Source organism: Trachurus japonicus, chromosome 24, assembly GCF_045865225.1.
Source record: "Trachurus japonicus isolate A0001 chromosome 24, Traja_1.0".
NCBI classification, from domain to species: domain Eukaryota; kingdom Metazoa; phylum Chordata; class Actinopteri; order Carangiformes; family Carangidae; genus Trachurus; species Trachurus japonicus.
Window position 1 is genome coordinate 8529237 of NC_140930.1, and position 20689 is coordinate 8549925.

A 20689-nucleotide genomic window follows, 5' to 3' on the forward strand; every position below is an offset into this window, starting at 1 on the left:
TCCCTCCGGGCTGCCGTAATGCGGAAGCGCTACGGAAATACCAGTTTTACACGCCCATGAGAAGTTTTGCAGCTGCTGTTATCAACCCCAAAGTGTTTTATCAAGAGACGGGACCGGGGCGCACACACTTGTGCACGTATATATTTCGTCTATGAGCTTATGACGTGTGATAAAATATGGAAACTAAAGCCGTTTACTTGGTATGTATGTGTTGTTGTTGTTTGTGCCACAGGAGCTAAGCTAACGTAGCTCCCTCTGCTGCAGCCTCTGTTTGACATTTGACATTTCATTCAAAGATGTGAATGAATGCCAAATCCACATTTATGTAACAAAACCCAAAGCGTGGGGAATATGCAGCTGTTTCCTGTAGTTGCTGCATAATTATGTAGTTAATTAGTTTGTTTAGCCGCAGTATTGCGATTATAAGTCAAGGCTGTTTTGCAATCTCCGTTTTGCATTTTTGACATTCATGCAACTTCGACTTCATGTTGTTTTATATCGCCTTTTCTCCTGTTTAATATCTCTTGTATTGATTTTTTCTCTCTTTGCAAATGTGCATTGTTTTTTTCTTCTTCTTTTGGTTCAAAACATTGTAACAATGATTAGTTACTTGTCTTTAAAAAATGTGTAAACCCGCAGTGTTTCACAAGACTGGTTCTACCACCGTCGCCCTCTCTGTCTCACTGTGCTGAAAATGTACTTTAGTGCATGAAGGAAAGAGGAAAGGAAGGAGAGATAGTTTTGTTTACATAGCACCTGTTAATCAGAGGTAAACACAACCTGCTTCACACTTCTTAGTTACCTTCATTTGTCTTCGTCAGTTTCCCATTATACTCTGAGTTTTCAGTTCATTAGACACACTAGAGCTGCGGTAGGTCCTCTGTTAATGTAGTTTCTAATGTTCAGCTTGTGTTCAAACTGTGTCAGAGGTGTTGATTTAAGTGTGAGATCATTTGTGGAGGCTGCAGTTTTTTGTGCTCTTGAATTGTGTTGTGTTACACTGACAGGTATTTCTATTATTCTCTATTGTCAACGAGGGGAGGCTCATTCTCTCTGTATAACACCACACACTTCAGCAGAACCACAAGCTCCATCCTTCAGTGTGATCATACAGTGCAAACTACACCGCAAACAATATTAAACAAACAATTGAATCAGTGCAAACAAAACAAACTGCAATTGCAAACAAAACAAACAGTATAACCTTGGTGAGGTAGGATTTATTACAAAACTGCGGTGTTTGACTGAGTTATAGGTGTACTTAGTAAATTGGAAACTTAAGTGTACTTTGGCTCCAGGGAGATATTGTAAATTTCACTTTAATCAATTACTTTTCACTTGTCATGCTGATGTTTTTGAGAATAAAGAGTACTATTTGTGATAACAGTGCATCTTTCTAACAGTGTGATGTTTTCTTCTATCCAGCATAGAGACCCCATGCTGAAGAAAAGAGATGACTTTGAGGACATTTTGGAGGAGAGGAGGAACTCCAGCGACCTGAGATACGCTCTCAGATGTTACGCCCCCGTTGTTTACAAAGGAGTTCCCCCCTGCAAAGCCGATGCACTGAAGAGCATGGTGCTTCAGTCTGCTCAGCTGCACTTTGTCATCGATCAGGTCAGAGTTATTGTCGTCGTTGTATATCTGACACCTAAAACTTGGCAGGATAGTTGGAATATACTTTTGTTTATAGTCTTTTATAGCTCTTTGTAAGCTGCATTATAATCAATTCATCTTAAATGGAAACAATTCAATTCTGTAGTAGTGATGGTGGCTTTCAATAGACCATAATAGAAATAATTTCTTAATTCATAGTAAAAACATTAGTATTAGTTTATAACTTTCTGTCTAACTTTCTATTAAGATGTTTGTATAACTATTGCATATTAATTAAGTGTTTGTATTTAAATGTTAAAGGTTTCCAGAGAGACGGGCAGGGCTGTGGATGACGTGCAGGAGGAGGCGTCGTCCATCCTGGAGGAGATGGCTCACCGCCAGCAGCTCAGCACCGTTCGCTTCTTCGCCTTCACGCTCAGCAAAGTCTTCAAAACCTTGTTCAGGAGCATCTGTGTCAACGAGGAGGGAATCCAGAGAGTGAGCGTGCACACACACATACACATGCACACACACTATGTAACACAGAACAACACTGTGAAGATGACTGACACACATAAATGACTAATGTTTGTGGGTGTGTTGTTGTCAGCTCCAACAGGCCATTCAGGAGCACCCGGTTGTCCTGCTGCCCAGTCACCGTAGTTACATGGACTTCCTGCTGATGTCATACATCCTGTACACCTACGACCTGGCTCTACCTGTTATAGCAGCCGGCATGGGTAAGAACAGGAGTGAATATGTAGAGAGTGAGAGTGTGCGTACTGTACCTCATTTTAATCCAGTTCAACAGCAACACACCGTCACACCGTATTTGCACATTAAATAAAAGTGTACTGTCCTCCTGCAGACTTCATGGCGATGAAGTTTGTCGGGGAGATGCTGCGGATGTCCGGAGCTTTCTTCATCCGGCGGTCGTTTGGAGGAGACAAACTGTACTGGGCCGTTTTCTCAGAATACGTCAAGACCATGCTAAAGGTGAAAGAGCAGTGAGCAGTGGCTGTATTATAATAATAACTTTATTATTTATATGGCACCTTTAAAAACATAAGTTTACAAAGTGCTTCACAAAACAACATAGAAGAAACAAGTCACAAATGCCTTAAACCATAAGAGATGGACCGCCCAAGCGATACATTCATGTTAGAAATACTGAACACAGTCTATAAACCTCCATAAAACAGATATAAATGAGTTTCTGTAATTTATAGATGCTTTGAAAGAGAATTCACTTTTTTCTTAAATTTTGTTTTATCCTTTTTATTTCAGAATGGATTGGCACCTGTTGAATTTTTCCTTGAAGGGACAAGAAGTCGAACTTGTAAATCGTTGACTCCAAAGTTAGGTGAGGAATAAAAATGTGCAGATAAGATTCTCTTCCCATTACAGTTTCTTATTAAAACAGAATGGAAAGTCAGTTACTGTTCCAGTAATAAAATATATAAATTAAATTGACTGGAAAAAAAGTGGATGTCTGCCTAATGTCTAATGATAAACTTTATTTTTTAGTCGACTCAAGTCTTTTTTTTCCTGTGATATCTGTGTCTTCCTGCAGGTCTGTTGAACATTGTGATGGATCCATACTTTAAAGGCGAAGTGTTTGATGTCAACTTGGTCCCGGTCAGTATCAGCTATGAGAGGATCCTGGAGGAGGCGCTTTATGCCAGAGAGATGCTGGGTGTGCCCAAACCCAAAGAGTCCACTTCAGTGAGTATGAATGGAAAAATCAGACACTTACTGTAAAATTATAGGAATTAAAAGTTATTATTTTGCAGCCTGGATATACAGTATGTACTAAGGTGTGGACCCCCCCTGTCCCCTCTGTCCCCTCTGTCCTCTCTGTAGGGTCTGTTTAAAGCCAGGAAGATCCTGAGTGAAGACTACGGCAGCATCCACGTCTACTTTGGTCAACCTGTGTCCCTCAGAAGTTTAGCTGGGGGCAAAGTCAACCGCTGCCAGTTCAACCTCACACCAAGGTGCAATAATCAAACACCAGTTGCTTCTTTAAAGGGATAGTTCAACATTTTGACAAACTAGCCCTTTGCCATAATCCCTATAGTCATAGCAGTAGGTTCGTTACCTTTAATTGTCGGTGCAAGCTATTTTTAGAACGGCGGAGCAGAGCCGCGAGCTGCTCAGAGCTACGCTACGGAGGTTAATGGGATTTCTTGGTTTCCCTCATCAAACTCATCAAATACACAATCCAACAACTCCAAAACGCTCTGGTGGACAAGTTGAGACCTGCACATTCACCACGCTATGAGATAATAACAGAACGTTACCAGACAGAGTTGTTTTAGAGGTAAATTCATGCAAAACCACTCATGTGTGTTCCCATCGGGGGCAGTTTTCCAGCAAGCAGTCTCTGCATTTGCCTCGAAAACAACTCTGTCTGGTAACGTTCGTAGCGTAGCTCTGAGCAGCTCGTGGTAATTAAAGGTAACGAACCTACTGCTATGACTATCACCTACCCATGTGTATCAGATCTTCTCCATCTCTTAATTGCTTTAATCATGCCCTGTCTTCACATCTTGAAACTACTTGTTCATGCTTTCATTGAATCTGTCACCACATTTCGCTAAATACCTGTCCAAACTCGGTTGCAACTTGTCCGACTGATTATTGTATGTCTGTCCAGATTTTGTCTTTGTCTTGTTTTGTTTTGTTTTGTTTTGTTTTTATTGTATTGTTCTGTATCCTTTCATTGTACTGTGATGTGTTGTGTTGTTGTGTTTTATGTTGACGTGAGGTGCGCAGGACCCCCTCGAAAACGAGTTGCGACAACTCAAGGGGTTTATCCTGCTGATAATAAACAACTTAAACAACTATAGGGACTATGGTAGTGGGCCAATTTTGCCAAATTGTTAAACTATCCCTTTAAATACAACTGTCATCTTTTATCCATCTAAATTAATTCACTGTGAACTCTCCATCCTCTCCAGACACATCCCTAAGAGACCCAGCGAGGAGATCCAGAGCTTTGTGAATGACGCGGCCTACAGGCTGGTCCGGGCCCAGGAGGAGAACATGGTCCTGAAGCCGTGGGTCCTCCTGGCCTCGCTGCTGCTCCAGAACCACCACCAGAACCAGAACCAGAACCAGGCGCCGGGGAAGAACCACCAGGGGATGGCGCTGGACGAGCTGACTGAGCAGGCCGTGTGGCTGCGGGATCTGTCTCGACAGTACGGAGCCTTCCTCCACTGGCCTGGTACTGTATCAGCCTGCACCCCCACTTCCTCCTGGAGATTCACTATTACCACAGTGATACCGAAGAGTCTGTATCAAACGGCCCCTGTTGAAAACCCAGTGTGGTGTTTGAGCTAATTGGTGCAGGGAGTTATCATCAGTTATCATCAGATCATCTCGGTATAAACTAAACTATAGTCTGATACTGAACTTATGAGGCTTGATATATCTGATAAAAATGTCTAATAGCACCTTTTATAAATACATTATTTAAGAGGTTTGGTGGAATTAAATTGATCATAGTCCTTTCATCTCAAAATGAACAGTCAAGAGACCAAGGCACATTCATGTAGCTTCTAGAAATGAAGACAGGCAGATGTTGACAGATTCTTTAAGCTGCTGTGGGTAACAATCTTCACAGTATCTCAAGAAACAACATGTTTGAGATGTTGTCACATTACATTAAAGCATAAGTTATTTCTGTCAAGTAGATTTGGGTGTTGTTGCTAAAGCATATTTGCATATTGATTTAGTGCAGTAATGAAGAATATTAAAGAGGCGGTGGTTGTGTTACATGACAAAAGTGCCTTTTTGTGTTGGCTACATCTAATATTCTTCTGTAGCTCCAGTTTAACGGCTCCTCCATCTCTTTCTTCTTCTTCTTCTTCTTCGTCTTCTTCCTTCAGACCATGTGCCTCCATCAGAAGTCGTCTCGTCCAGTCTTTCTCTGCACCGAGGTCTAGTGAAGATCTTTGAAGGAAGGGTCCAGCTGGCGTTGGAACAAGGTTTGTTCTGCTTTGTTTGACGCTCTTGTCTTGATTTTTTATAAATGTCCCTGCTGTTTTTTTCTTACCCTTTTAATCAGCACAGTTCTGTGATAATCGACTGATCGTTTAAGGGCAGAGTGCATAAAGTTATGAAGTTATATATGTAGTAGTGATAACAAAAAACCTCCCCAAACAAGTGAGACACAGTGTGATAAGAGATTTTCATATAAATACAACCTGATCTTTTGAAAATTATCTAACTAAATATTATTTATCATCAGTTCTATGTTAATTTAGACTCTTTAATGTTGTTATTCATTCTTCATACTTTTCTGCAGCCTAGAAATCCTCTCTGCTGTAGACAGATAAAATAATCAGTCACTTTGTATTCATCTAATTTGTCAAATAAAGACAAATGTGAAAGGCAGCGATTACACAACTGCAGCTTCTTATTTATTTGGAGATTAAGGAAGATTATTCACAGTGAAGCAAATTATATATATATATGTATATATATATATATATATATAAAAAAACAGTTTGACCATCTTCTGACTGGACATGTTGTGTTGCAGCAGCAGCAGGACAGACGGAGCCCGTGGAGCCTCACAGCAGCGCGGCCGCTCCCAGCCCAGAGGAGGAGCTACTGAACCGGGCGGTGGTCCTGCTCTCCTGCGCCTCCTACAGGAACCAGGCGCTGCACGTCTTCCTCCGGCCGGCGCTGCTCGCCTCGGCCGTCCACGCCGCCTCCTCCACTAAGAAACGTGAGACTGACACTGTTTTACCTGCGCAATATGATGGAAGTAAAGACAGAAAACCACAAACTCAATTGTTTTGATGGAGTATTTTCACATTATTATCTGTAATTCATATATTGAATGGACCACTCTGCTTTAAAAGAGACACATTATTCCCCTTTTCCACAAATTAAAATAGTTCCCAGGTGTCTTAAAGACAAATCTGTGACATGCTTTGGTCAAAATCCCCCAAGGATCAAACATCACAGCTCTTTTCATCTGCTCAAAACAGTCCTGTTCAGAACGGCTGGTTTCAGTGCCTGTCCCTTTAAATGCAAATGAACCACTGCATGCCCCGCCCCTTCTACCGGTCCCAGGTAGGGGTGAGGTTATGCAAATTCGAGTCCCAGTTACATCAGTGGAAGAAAACTGAGGTAACAGCTCATAAAGCCACATGGATTTCAACCTAGGGAGCCTGAAAATAACAGATTTTTTTTGTCAATTCTCAGATTTTGGGGGCCAGAAGGCAAGACAATATGTTAAAGAGCCTTCAAAAAGTGACATTTCCACAATATGTCCCCTTTAATGATTATAGTTTAAACACAAAATACAGTGACTACTCTTCATAGTGAGCATATGATCGGTGAATTTCTAGCATAAATGACTTCTGCTTCATGTTTTCCAGAGGACGTGTTCAACAGCTTCAGCTTCCTCAGAAACATGTTCTCTAACGAGTTCATCCTCTGTCCTGGAGCCACAGTTCAGGTGAGGAACATCATTTAAATAAATGTTTTAAAAGTTGCCTGAATGGGAGGAGTCGATCATGACGTGGCCGTACAGACGCACGTGTGTGTGTGTGTGTGTGTGTGTGTGTGTGTGTGTGTGTGTGTGTGTGTGTGTGTGTGTGTGTGTGTGTGTGTGTGTGTGTGTGTGTGTGTGTGTTTTTCATTACTGTGTGTGTGGTAGGACTTTGAGGAGGCCTGTTACCTCCTGGAGAAGACCGGAGCGCTGCAGGTTTCCCAGCAGGAGCTGCTGGTGACGGAGGGAGGACACAGGACGCTGAGCTTCCTCACCAACATGTTAGATCCATTCCTACAGGGATACCAGGTGAGAGATGACATGTGTTTCTCTGTGTTTTCTGTTTCGAATTTAAATAAGTTGAAAATATGATGGTGGTGGAGGTTGCACATCCCTGCAAGAAGGTGGTGTTAATGCACAGAACACAGGAAAATAAGAAGAAACTACAATAATACAGACATAAGACAGGGTCTCTGTGAATAAACACATAAACATTGACTTTTTATGAACTCTATTATGAGTATTTTTTTGTGTTTTCTTCACTTTGTAAAACAATGAGACTAAAAATGAATGAATGATTAATCATATTATGTCCAAAGTATCATTTTCTGAAAGATTGATTGTTCTGAAATTCATTTTTGGTTTGAATTGAACAAGTCTAAAACCACATATGAGATACACAGGACAATATAATGCTTATTTTTTATTAAATGAGCTGTTAGAGCAGGTTTGTAAATGTGTGTGTGTGCTGAACAGCTGATGTCCTGTAGAGGGCGCTGTGAGCACAGCATTAAATATGACAGTGTTGTGTGTTTGTGTGTCTGTTGTGTAGGTTGTGTGCAGGTTCCTGTGTGAAGAGGCCACTGAGGCGCTGACAGAAAAACAGTTTATTCCTGCCGTCAGGAAGTTCATCATCAAACAGCTTCTCACAGGTGTCTCTCTCTATATATATACAGTATATATATATATATATATATATATTTTTATTTTTTTTTCTCTCTGTCTTTTTCTCTTCCTCTCCTTCTCTGAAACTTTCTATCTCTTCTTCTTTTTTTTTTAATTGCCTCTGTCTGTTTCCACCTGTCTCCAATTAAATGTGCTAACTCTGAGTTGGTTATGTGCGGTTACCCAGGGAGACTGAGCTACTCGGAGGTGTTGTCGTCTGACCTCCAGAAAAACTCCCTGGCGGCTCTGCTACGACTCGGAGCTGTTCGCAAAATCAAGGGGTACGTTGGTTTTGATCATCCTCGTGTCCCTGTCTGTCTCACGCAGCACTGTACAGACACTTATACAGCAGTGTGTGAATGATTTAATACCACATATATATACGGTGTGTGAAGCAGGTATACATGGAGATATATGATCATATTCATTGAGTGTATTGAATCACATTAAAGAGGAACTATGCAGGATTTGTAGCTTAACTATGCTACATTTTTACCTTAATTAAACAGCTTTAGAGTAATTATGATGGTTTAATAAATGGCTTAACTAGTTACAAGGGAGAATGGAGGCTCTGTGTCTGTAACATGTGTGTCGCTTATAGCGTCTCTTGGCTAAAAATCAATTTTGCAAGATCGGGGATCTCCGCCCCCGGTTTCCCAGCTCTCGTCTCTGCGACACAAACGCGCCCTGTAACCCGTAATCTCTTGTTAATGACAGATTAAACTACGCAAATATACATGACATAACATTACCTTTAACGTTCTAGTGATTGATTTCTCGCCTGCTTTGTTGTAAACAAATGCACATGGCCGGGAGGAGGGTTAGCAAAACAGAGGAAAAGCGACCAGACTTACATAGTTCCTCTTTAAAGTTTGATTTTTTTCTGTTTTGTTTTCTGTTTTTATTCTATTTAGTGAGTTATTACAGTAAACCAAAACAAACTAGTCGATAGGTTTGTATCAAGTCCAGTCTGTTTTATTTGAAAAAACAAAAAGGATCAAACAATATTCACCTAGAATAACTAATAAATTAATAAGATTAAAAATAATAATAAACAAACAAATCAAATTAGCTTTCCTCTTATGAGCCATGCAGATTGTTTGAGTTTTATTTGGTGTGTTTCTGAGATGTCATTTTTGCCTCTACCTCAGTAAGATTGAAATGAATGAAATTTATTTTGTGACTCTTAAATTATATAAAAGGAAAAACAAATCATCAACAACATCTATTTGAAGAACCTGTGTGTCTCGATAATCCTCTGAAAGCTGCTGTACACCACTCTCTCATAGAGATTTAGTCGCTTGCTGCTGAAACTCACATTTAGTATATTTTTCCCTGTCTCCCACTTCAGAGCGGGAACTCTGAAGGTGGACAAGGTGACGGTGAACTCGCTGGAGGACACTCTGGGTAAGAGCCGAGCCGGACTCACACAGAGCCGCGTGTCCTCACCGCTCCGCTGTAAAACATCTCTAACTCGTCTTGTTTGTTTGTCCAGGAGGAAAACTCCCGACTCAGAAAGCCGTCGCCGCTCGCCTCTGAAGGAGCTTCAATCGAGGTCGAGGTCTTTTTTCTTTTCTTTTTTTTTTGTACCTGCATCGACGTCTCGGCTCCTCTCCACGCGGTTACGTTTCGGTTCGAGCCGCGAAGGACGACGTCCAAACAAACTGCTTCTATGAGAGGTGGAACAAAAAGCCATCTGGAGACGGCTCAAACACACAGTTTTATTTCTTCTTCCTCTTCTTCTTCTTTTGTTTCTCCGTCACCTTTTCTATTAAAAACCTTTTCTACAACACACACACACACATAAAACCAGATGATGAGCAAGGCCTTTGAGGGGGTTTATTGCTTTTGGCTCATTCTGAACAACTAACCTTTTGCAGCCTGGTGAGAGCGAGTGAATGTGCCAACTCCACTCAGGACAGTGGCCGTTTCTTTCCATTAATGCAGTTTGATATGAACCCTCGAACACTCAGCGTGGCTTCTCTTTGTGTTTGTCTCGCTCCTCTACGCCTCAGTTGGTCTGTCTGTGAGTAGCTGCCTCTCTATTACGAGCACTTTATTTATGCAATGTGGTGTGGACCTGTATCTTAACTGTTCTTCTGGTGAAGTGTTTTCTATTTTTTTCCTAATTTTTTTGAGGGATAAGTTGCAAAAATGGAAGATAAGACAATTTGAATATCATTTTTTTTGCACTGTATGATTGAAAAGTTTATATATTTGAGTTGAAACTTGCCACAAACACATGGCCTGCTTCTAAACAACACTCGTAAAGGCCTTTTGCCAACCGCACAGACGAGCAGCACGTTTGTGTTTGTTTACACGGTGGAGTCCAACGGTGGTGTCGCACAGTTGCCAAACTCCAGATGAAATATTAAAACAAGTTACACTGAAGCACGACCAGCTACACCAAAGTTATGAGCTTTTGTTGAATCTTTGTTGCCCTTTATTTACCGAATAGTTACTGAAGTTGCTTCATCGTTACTGAGTCAGGATAAATTAAAGGTTGTTTGAAAGTCGACCTTTATTTATATTCAAAGACGGATTATATACATATTATTATGTTGTTACAAGGGGAGGAAGACGCGGGAGAAATAAAGGAAAACAGACCGATGGGTGATTCTTTTATGAAGACTCAGGATACTGTTCATAAGAGTAAAGTTTTTCTCCAATCAAATTTAGTTTTAGAGTAGTTTAAAAATCCTTCTATTGAACTTCTATTTATTCTAAAGGCTAATTAGCTGCTCAGTCCTGTTACCTTGAAATCCCATCTTGAGATTTACAAGCTGAACTGAGTCCAGTTCTGGTTCCTACTTTATAAAAAGAGCCTTTTTTGACACCGGTGCCAATATGATGCTAGAAAAAAAAAAAGATTTTTGATTCTTTTCTTTCAGGAATTTAATGTTTAATATGTTGCCCGAGAAAAACTCCTTTGTGTGTGTTTAATTAAATAAACCGAATTTCTAAAATATGTGGTTTCACATTTTCCCTCAATTCAAATTAAAAAATCATTTTGAATTTAAAAGAGAAAAGGCAGAAAAATGTGTCAGTGCCATGTTTATTTGACACTTCAAGTAGGAAATAATGATTTTTGCCACTGAATGATTGATTTATTGATTAATTTTCACATATTTCATACTGTAAAAGTTCCTCAAGACTGCCTCAAAACTTATGTCACATCAATACTTTATCATTTACATAAGTTTTTTCTTGCTCTGATTGATCCCAAGTGTTCCTGTAGAAGCTGAAGGAAACACCTGACACGATGTTCCTGCTACAGCGACAACAAACACAGCTCCTGTGCAGAGTTGTTTATCTTGAAGTTGAGCTTCTCTTCTATTATGCATCCAGTCAAACTCTCACCCCCAAAATCATACATTTTTGATATTTTTCAAAACGCTACCTCCGTCTTCTTTCATGGCCAAACTTTCACTGATGCACAACGTCTTTGTTGTGAAGCTGGAAACACCAACCGAGCTTTGTACAACTCAAACACATCATCCAAAGTGCAAGTCCACAGTGTGACTGTATTTGTGCTTAAATTGTTTTGTTTTTTAACAGCTTTTATATAAATGTCTATATATTTGACTCCTAGTGTGTGTGTGTATGTGTGTGTGTATTCATGCTGGGTGAGGCCTTTAAGTACTGACTGTACAGGCTGATGAAATAAGAGCATGTTAATAAAGTGTTTTTGAAATATAATCAGAGCGTCCGATTGTGTGTGTCTGGAGATAAAGGCGATCAGATCAGATTAAGTTTCTCCTCCGTCGTCCTCGTCACATCCGATCTGCGTCTGACAGCCAGAGAGACGAGTGAGCGAAACTCTTTGATCTCGACTGATTAAAACATGAAGTGATTGTGTTTAATCACGCTGACGTGTTGATGCACTTAAACAGAGATTAGCAAACTTTAGACTTGTCATCGAGAGCTTCGTTCTTCTGAGTGTTGAGCTACAAAAGTTATGAAACAGGCTCATGAGGCTCTGATTTGTTATTGGACCTTTAAAGTTGGAACTTGACTGAGATTTCCCAACTGACTTACAGGTTAAAAGACACTTAGATATGGTGACAAAGCCTGGAGAAAGTGTTAAAGTTGAGCTATAATATACTCAATCATAAGATGTGGAAGACTCTTCCCTATGATTAAAGACAGTGTGAACATCACATTGAATCTGATCTTTTTCTAATCAGAGTTGGTCTTTAAATCAGGTACAGATCAGATTTTCTTTATTAAGGGGACATTTCCAGCCTCCAAAATGTGAGAATTGACAAAAAAAAATCAGTAATGTTCAGGCTCCCATAGGTTGAAATCCACATGGTTTTATGAGCCGTTCCCTCAGTCGTTTTCCAGTGATGTAACTAGGATTTGAATTTGCATAACCCCACCTCTACCTGGGACCGGTAGAAGGGGGCGGAGCAAGCAGTGGTTTATTTGCATTTAAAGGGACAGGCACTGAAACCAGCCGTTCTGAACAGGGCTGTTTTGAGAGAATGAAAAGAGCTGTGATGTTTGATACTTGGGGTATTTTGACCAAAGCATGTCACAGACATATCTTTAAGACACCTGAGAACTATTCTAATTTGTTGAAAGGGCATAATATGTCTTCTTTATGATTTCAGTCTTAAACCAACACTAAGGAACTTTTCAACCTTCATAAAATATTTTCATAACTTTTGTGATGATACATCGACTTACAACAAGTTGAATGACACCTCTGTCGTGGTCTGAGGGGGTCTGTATCTCTTTCTCTGGCACTAAGCAGCTTTGAGGAGCATGGTAGGAACCCTGCTCTCACTTAAGTTTCACTTTCACTTTTGCGAGTCACAACAAGGAGGGAACAGGCAAAACGGCACTTTAGCAATGGATTATGTTTGTGTTTTCACTTTGAAATGATCCACTGGAAACAGAAACTTAGTTTTGATGTCTTCTGTTAATTTTAATGCAGGATATTTACAGGGCTTCACGCTAGTGTTCATAGGAAATGGAGTCTTCCTTCAGGCAAAACACTACCGCTTTGGTCCACAGGCGCCGCCAAACTCAATGTTCAATGTGACTTTTACGTCACTCCAGATTGACATTTGTCATTAATTGTGCAAAGGCAGCAGTAAAAATACCAAAGCAACCATCGCTCTACAAAAAAACATACATTCTCCTTCTCCTTATTCTTCTCCTCTTCATCATCTGCTCCCTCTTAAAAACTAAACAAAACTCTCACATCCTTCACCTGTGAGTTTGTTATTCCTGACTTCTGCTCCCTGATTACCTCTGTACATCCCACACCAAGGCCATGACCAATTCACATTAGAGTCTAATATCTGTCTTTTGCTTTTGAAAAATAATATGAAAAACTACAAAATGAATCCAGTGCAGTGTGAACATCTACTAGAAGTCTGGCAGTGCAGGGAGACGATCGTCCTCTAGGTGTCAGACTTGCCTCTCTATGAGTCGATTCAAGGCGAGTTGTTGATGTGTGTGTGTACATGCACACACACACTATCACAGCAGCATTTTTCATCATGTTTTGTGGCTCTGCTGCTGAGTAAGAGACCGCTGCCAGCAAATCCGCCACTTTCCATCCATTTTGCCCTTTCTCTCACACTCACTCAGTCTCTGACAAATTATAGGTTCATCTAAAGTTGCCATAGCAAATTGCTTATATACACACTCCAGTCCATCCATCCATCTATCCATCCATCCATCCATCCATCCATCCACCCACCCGTTCCCTCCTCCTGCTTTCTCTTTCCCTCCATCCATATCCATCTCCCTGGTGGTGGTGTATAATAGTGTCAGCCACAGCCGTATCAGCACTTTATCTGCTACATTATGACAAGCTGTATTGAAGAGGGGGAGCACACACACATACACACGTAAACACACACACATATAAGAGGGCAACACCCTCATAAACTGCTTTCTGACCTGTGGCAGCCGCTGGGAAACAAAATCAATCAATCAATCAATCAGGCTTTATTTGTATAGCACTTTTCATGCCCATGGCAGCTCAAAGTGCTTTACATGTTAAAAACAAGCAATATAGGGGACATATATTGGGAGACATAGGGAACACATGTTAGGGATACATAGATTTGCAAACACATACACATTCACACAGTAATTTTAGAACATTTGATTTTATCGGGGAAACGCTATCTAATACTCACTCATTTGCAGTGGGGAAAACACTAAATAAAATGAAGTAAAATAAATAAAATTGAGAAGACGAGAAAGACACTAGGTAAAATGAAATAAGATAGATAAAATGAGAGGATAAGAGAGATACTATATCAAATGAGGTAAAATAGATAAAAAGAGAAGACCAGAAAGACACTAGGTAAAAATAAGCAGATGTAGTGGGATAAAATAGAGAAAAGAATGGGTGAATTAAAATAGAATAAAAAAGATAATAATAGTAAACAAATAAATAAGGAAATAAGATAAATTAAATTTAAATGCATGTTTCAGAATAATAGAAATAGTACGAGTCAGTTAAAAGCAAGGCTAAAAAGGTAGGTCTTCAGTTTGCTTTTAAAAATGTCCAGATTCTCTGCTCTCCTCAAGTCCTCAGGCAGTCGGTTCCATAGGCGTGGGCCGTAATGATAAAATGAGGCCTCGCCATATGTTTTGTTCGCAACTTTTGGAATAATTAAAAGGCCGCTGCCTGAAGACCTGAGAGTTCTAGAAGGTTCATATGTTAAAAGCAAATCAGATAGGTAACTGGGACCGAGACCATTAAGAGCTTTAAAAACCATTAAAAGGATCTTAAAATCAATCCTGAAGCAGACAGGTAGCCAGTGCAGAGACCTTAAAATTGGTGTAATGTGTGCTCTCTGTCTGGTCCTCGTTAAGACTCGTGCAGCTGAGTTCTGCAGTAGCTGGAGTGGAGCGATGGTTTTCTTAGAGAGACCAGAGAGAAGAGCGTTGCAGTAGTCAATTCTACAGGTGATAAAAGCATGCATTAATGTCTCAGTGTTGGCTTGTGATAAAATTGGCCGCACTCTGGCAATATTCTTAAGATGATAAAAACCAGTCTTGGTTATGTTTTTAAAGCAGCAGACGGCCGGTGTTTTATGACCAGAAGTGCAAAAATGTTGAGTTTTTGTTTGGTTCTGTGTCGTTTCTTCACTTTTTCTTCCTTTCAGGTGTGTGTGAGGTGAGCTGTGTGTGTGTGTGTGTGTGTGTGCAGACTGTGGCCTGGTGTTGTGCCCTGAGGGGGGTTTGCGGAGGTCTATATGTAGGGAATTAATTGAAAGAAAAAGGGGCCCTGGTGTATAATGTTTTAGCAGTTAACCTTAGGTAATGGTGGGTTGATGGATTCAGCTCATTTGCTGCGGCAGGTTCTGTTTATCAGCGCTGTGCTGCAGGCGAGGACATTTACACACAGTGAAGGAAGGAGGGGAGTGGGGGGGCCGGGGTGTTGAAATTCAAGGGGATTGTGAGGAGGAACCCCCTGAGGAAAGTCCAGCAGATCCAGATTACAGCGCACATGCAAAGGTTTCCTCAGTCTCCATCAGACTTGATACTATAAAACAAGTTTTTTCAAGATTCATATCATGAAAAACATCTCGTCTCGTCTCGGTATTCACGCCTCAAACTGCTCTTTTCATTCTTTATTGACAACTTAGAGAAGAGAAAGGTGCTCTGAGAGCCCATCTTCACTGGCACAAAAAAAAAGAAAGACAACTTTTAAAGCCTCGGGAACTGGAATCAAATATCATCCACAAGGCGGTGATTTCCACTAGTTTGAGGCAAATTATACTCTACAGCTTTAAAATGTCTTTTAGTTTTCCCAAAGGAGCACATTTGAAAGGAAAAGTGGCTCAAACCACTCAAACTTTTTTTGTTTTTTCTTAGCTATACTTCCCCCACTGGTCATTGAAGCCCTCATATCCTTAATCCCCCAGTGTAACCACTTGTTCTTTAATACTGAGTAATGGCTGAGCCACAGGGACCACTCTCCATCTCCGAGCAGAGAGAAAAAAAAAGCAAATTGTTTCAAAAGATGACTGTTCTTTCATGTGATGGATATTTTTTTTGTTATAAGAGATCCTCACAAGCTTTGGTGGGCGCTCCTTGTATTTTCATTTTATGACCCTCGCCCCTCCAACTTGTCTCTGCTACATTTAATTGACAGATGCTTGGACAGATCTTTTTTTTAAAGGTGACATTAATATTTGACATAAAAATGTGATGATCTTTTAAAAGTATAATGTGGTGTCTAGACGAGCTCCATAACTACTTAGTTAAATTTCATTTCAACAACTGCTCAAGGCAAAAAAGAAAGTCAATTTATGAAATATTTCACCCAAAAAAATTGACAAAAGTTTGTTTTGTAGAACTTAATTTGTTCTTCCTTTACTTCCCCCTTAATAAGATTAAGATAGTGTTTTGGACTGACTCCACCTTTACCAGCCACAAAGTAATGTGCATTTAATTTCTAAAGCAAAAAGTTACATAGAATTACTAGTGTATTTGCTTCTATTATAGGTAAGATCTTCAACTGAAGTGACTATGAGACAATTTTCTATTCACTATAACATACTTGTTTCCATTCAAATATTGCCATCAATTAATGAATTGCAGGATTTTTGCTTGTAATGGAGTACTGTTTTGCATTACACCAAGAAAATCTGGGCAGTTTCACACAACCAAAGTATCTGAGTTGTTCCATTACAAAATAAACAAATGTATTTACAATTTCCAACACACGCACCACACACACATTCACACACAGTGCATCTATGCCATACAGTATGCTGCAGCGACTGCTCAGTTTTTGTTTCAGTATATTTACAGTCCATGGTTCTACATAGTGATTCGGGGGAAATGATTTGAACCAGCATAGACAAACTTCAAAATTATTAGCAGTATAAAAATACACCTGACATCAACATCTGTGGTGTAATGTGATTATTTGCATATATAATCTATTTCATATTTGCCTGTCAGTATGAGATCAACTGTATAAGCTCTGGTCACAAATGAGGAGTGATATAATTACATGCATTTGTTTTCAACCATTTATTGTTAATGAATTCCTCTTTTTCTCTCTCTCCTCTATAATGCATCAAAGATAAGCTCTTCTAAGATCAGTGATTAGCGCTGAATGAAAACATTTGCATTTTTAACTATATTTGCATAATGCAGACATGCACGGATCTAATATGCTGAGCTAATGTCTGCAATTAGCCACAATATGATTTTCCATTCTGAGCTGCGCGTTTGCTTTAAACTTTAACACAAAAGGGTGTGTGCACATGCTGACACACACGCACACAACATGCACGCAGGAGAGCTTCTATAGGTAATCATACAGTATAACATACACACACAAAATACACACATAGACAACTATAGCTCTCCGTCTCTATGGGATTCCATGAGCTGCCACTTCTTGACAGCAAGATAAATAATAAAGCTTTGATGGATGCTGCCGTGAAGTGAAAGCTCAAGGAAGATTTAATAAAATCCAATAGAATCTAATTGAAGTGGCATGAGTGTGTGTATGTGTGTGTGTGTGTTTGTGTGTATGTGTGTGTGAGGCAGCGAGTAATATTGTGTGTGTCTGCATGTGTATGTGGAGGAATTTCCTTTGTAGATCAAAGTTTTTTTTATTTAAATCAGGATTTTAAAAGATTTTTCCTTGACAGAAAAAAGAACAGGTTCAATAAACACAGCTGACAGTTGTTTTCTGTTCTTTGTTTGTAGATATCTTCAAGTAATTTGCTCTTCATTGGACATCCTGTGTTTTTATGATTTTATCCAGATCTTCCTATACTATAGGCTATATCTTTGTTATAGTTCTAATAGCTATAAAGCTCTTTTTTTGCTGAAGTAATAGTTTTATATTTTGGAAAATACAGCACATTTATAACATAATGATAGCTGAAGCTTTTAGCAAGACTGTAAACAGCCGTTAATGCGAACATTGACTATGTAGGCTACAATAGCAAAACTTACAAATACTTACTTAAATGTTACATATGCTGGGATTGTTAGATTAATTTAGTTAACAAACCTCACAATAACAAATTGTCATGTTTACATTTAGATTTTTAATATAGGCTAGGTCAACAACACAAAACATCATATTTTAACCCGAGCCAGCCAGGCTGGGTATTTCCCCATACTTCCAAACCTTATTACCTATAATACCTATATTTAACTTATTCATTTTGACATTTATCTAGGCTACAGTTTCACATTTAATAACATTTACTCTTTTATAGAGAAAAAAAATCAACTTCTAACTCTCAGCAAGAGAAAATGAGCATTGAAACAGTGACAATTAGCCCAAACGGGTAAGCCTATAGCCTGGAGTCTACAAAGTTCAAATTTAGTAACTCCAAGTCATTATTAACACATACACATTTTTTGTATTTCATATACTCTCAGAAAGAAAGCCAGCAACTATTACCAAAATGTTATGGAGCTGGGCCTGAGAGGGGATTAGCTTAGTGTAGCATGATAACAGAAGGGAATACCAGCATCTACAGTTATATAGGCCTTTGTTTTTTTATTATTATTATTTGTTTACTCTGCACACAAAGAGATAGCCTACAGATTGGTTTTTCCGTTTTGTATGTATTTGTGTACCATTTGTATTCTAAAGTTGCACAAACATTTCCTCTAAGGTTAAAAGGGGTCTTTTAATCTGTTTCACAAAGACAAAAATGCACAATTTCTACTTTACAGACAGACACAAAGCTGTCCAGGTCATAGCATTTCATATGTCTACAAAAATGACAAAGAACAATGTTAATTTACTGAGAAAGTTAGTTGACTCGTGTCAGTTAACCTCCCTCCTCACCCGCGGCTCTCTGATCTTATTTAAAAGGCTCAAATAACCATGAAAGTATAAATGACTATTTCCAGTTGAGTCATCTGGGGAAAAAAAGAACATCAACTGGACAATATTTTATTTATTTAAGAGTCGTGAGTCAGAGAGAGGAAATTGCTTCTCTTGATCTTCAGTAAATCAGGAAATGGTTCTGCTGACAGCTACAATAAGCTTTTTTTTAATGGAGTCTCACTATCTGACTTTTAGATTTGTTTTATTGGCCTGTTATGTTTTCTATTATCTTAATCTATAAACTGATGATGAGTAAATGAAGGATAGCCTATTCTCCACGGTGTTGAACGGAAACTTCAGAGGGAAAAACAACTCTTGTGCAAAGACGTTATAATATGATATTGAAAGGTTGCATACTACAAACAACCATTGCCATTATAATATAAACATATATTCTGAGTAAATATTCACATATAAGTAGTAACGTTGATTTAAATCGACAACAGAACCTGTACGTTCACAGACATAAGGTGGTAAAGTCAGTATAAAGCCTCTTGTTGAGCTGTGATTTCCAACATGCCTGTTAGTTAAACTGTGGCAGCGGCTCAGCAACAGAAACCTAAAGCCAAATGAACCTCTGCAGTCCTCTACGGGCCTCTTTAAGATTGTGAATGGTGAATCTGGATCTAATTAAAATGACAGGATGGGTAAACTTCCTCTCTCTCTCCCTCTCTCTCTCCTCATGCTGTGAGTATATACTCTCCGGGGCCAAAATAACTTTCATAATTATGACTGGATTGATCGTTGACTTTGCCTCCATCAGGAGAGGCTGTGAGGGAGGACAGTGTGGGAACAGCTTGTGAATGTGTTGAGTGTGTTTGTCTATTACTAGCCCTACAGCAATGGAAAATTTGACTTTAAAGCTGCACCAGGTGAGATGTAAATGTTTGCAAGTGTATAGAACTAAAAATGGGTTTGTCAATGGATTGTCAGTTTAATACTTTGGACGGGACTTAAACGTCTTGCCAACTGTCCACCTTGGAATAAATTGTAATTACTTTGGAGATTCTCATCAATATACAAATCAGATAAATATCATAAATCCTTGCAGTGTAAGGCCCTGACGTTTATCAATATCAATAAAAACCTACAGGCTGAGCAGCTCTTGGTTTTATGGACGTTTATAGTGAGTTTCAGCCATTTGTAACTTTAATGTCTTGGTTCTCCATCGTTGCCTTCATAGCAGAAGGTGGTGGAGACCAAAACAGAGCTACTTTTCATGTAGACAAAAATCCAACTCTGAGTAAATGATAAAGTCGTCTCACAACAGCTAAATGTATAACTGACAAGTCCACCAAACTAATTAAAAGGCTGATTAGTAGGCTATATCAATATCAACATTACATTCTGGCTTCCACTGCCCAGAGGTGGCCAATAATAATCAGTTATTGCAGCTTTAAGGATACTAAATTGACAGCGATAGTACATAAAGAAAAAGCTATAATGCAGAGTGGTTAACAGAGACACATAAAATAGCTGCTGGCTGTTGTCAGTTACACTTTTACAGCACACAACAAGAGCAACGCACACATTTCAGACTTCAGAGAGACTGTGCTCTCATTTGCATAGTTGAAATCTTACCCCTATGTGGTGTTAAACACAACATAAACAAGGCGGCACACACCTCTGCCAGCGCCGTGCACTTGTCAACATATGTTGCCAGGATACGTCAGAACCTCAGACTGGGGTTTTCAACATTAATTTTAATAATTTCCATCTTTTTCCCCCCATTACCAGCTTGTTTCGCAACAGGAGGTTTACTTTCTGTCATGCACTGCAGCTGGAAGAGGATG

General features: G+C 39.4%; 1 protein-coding gene across 4 annotated transcripts; it reads left to right on the forward strand.

Moving 5' to 3' along the window:
• Nucleotides 1-24: 24 nt before the first annotated feature.
• gnpat (glyceronephosphate O-acyltransferase) lies at nucleotides 25-11736 on the forward strand. 4 transcript variants are annotated; one of them, XM_085770581.1, is made up of 17 exons: nucleotides 25-200; nucleotides 1426-1617; nucleotides 1918-2094; nucleotides 2207-2336; nucleotides 2465-2592; nucleotides 2884-2959; nucleotides 3170-3321; nucleotides 3460-3590; nucleotides 4557-4822; nucleotides 5487-5585; nucleotides 6143-6331; nucleotides 6990-7069; nucleotides 7271-7411; nucleotides 7935-8034; nucleotides 8235-8328; nucleotides 9399-9454; nucleotides 9543-11736. In XM_085770581.1, the coding sequence occupies exons 1-17, from the start codon at nucleotides 177-179 to the stop codon at nucleotides 9584-9586; spliced, it is 2079 nt and encodes a 692-aa protein (XP_085626707.1). In that variant the 5' UTR covers nucleotides 25-176; the 3' UTR covers nucleotides 9587-11736. The 4 variants fall into 4 exon arrangements, with proteins under 4 accessions (XP_085626707.1, XP_085626708.1, XP_085626709.1 ...); XM_085770582.1 differs by having other exon boundaries at nucleotides 28-200; nucleotides 6146-6331; XM_085770583.1 differs by having other exon boundaries at nucleotides 28-200; nucleotides 6149-6331.
• Nucleotides 11737-20689: the final 8953 nt, after the last annotated feature.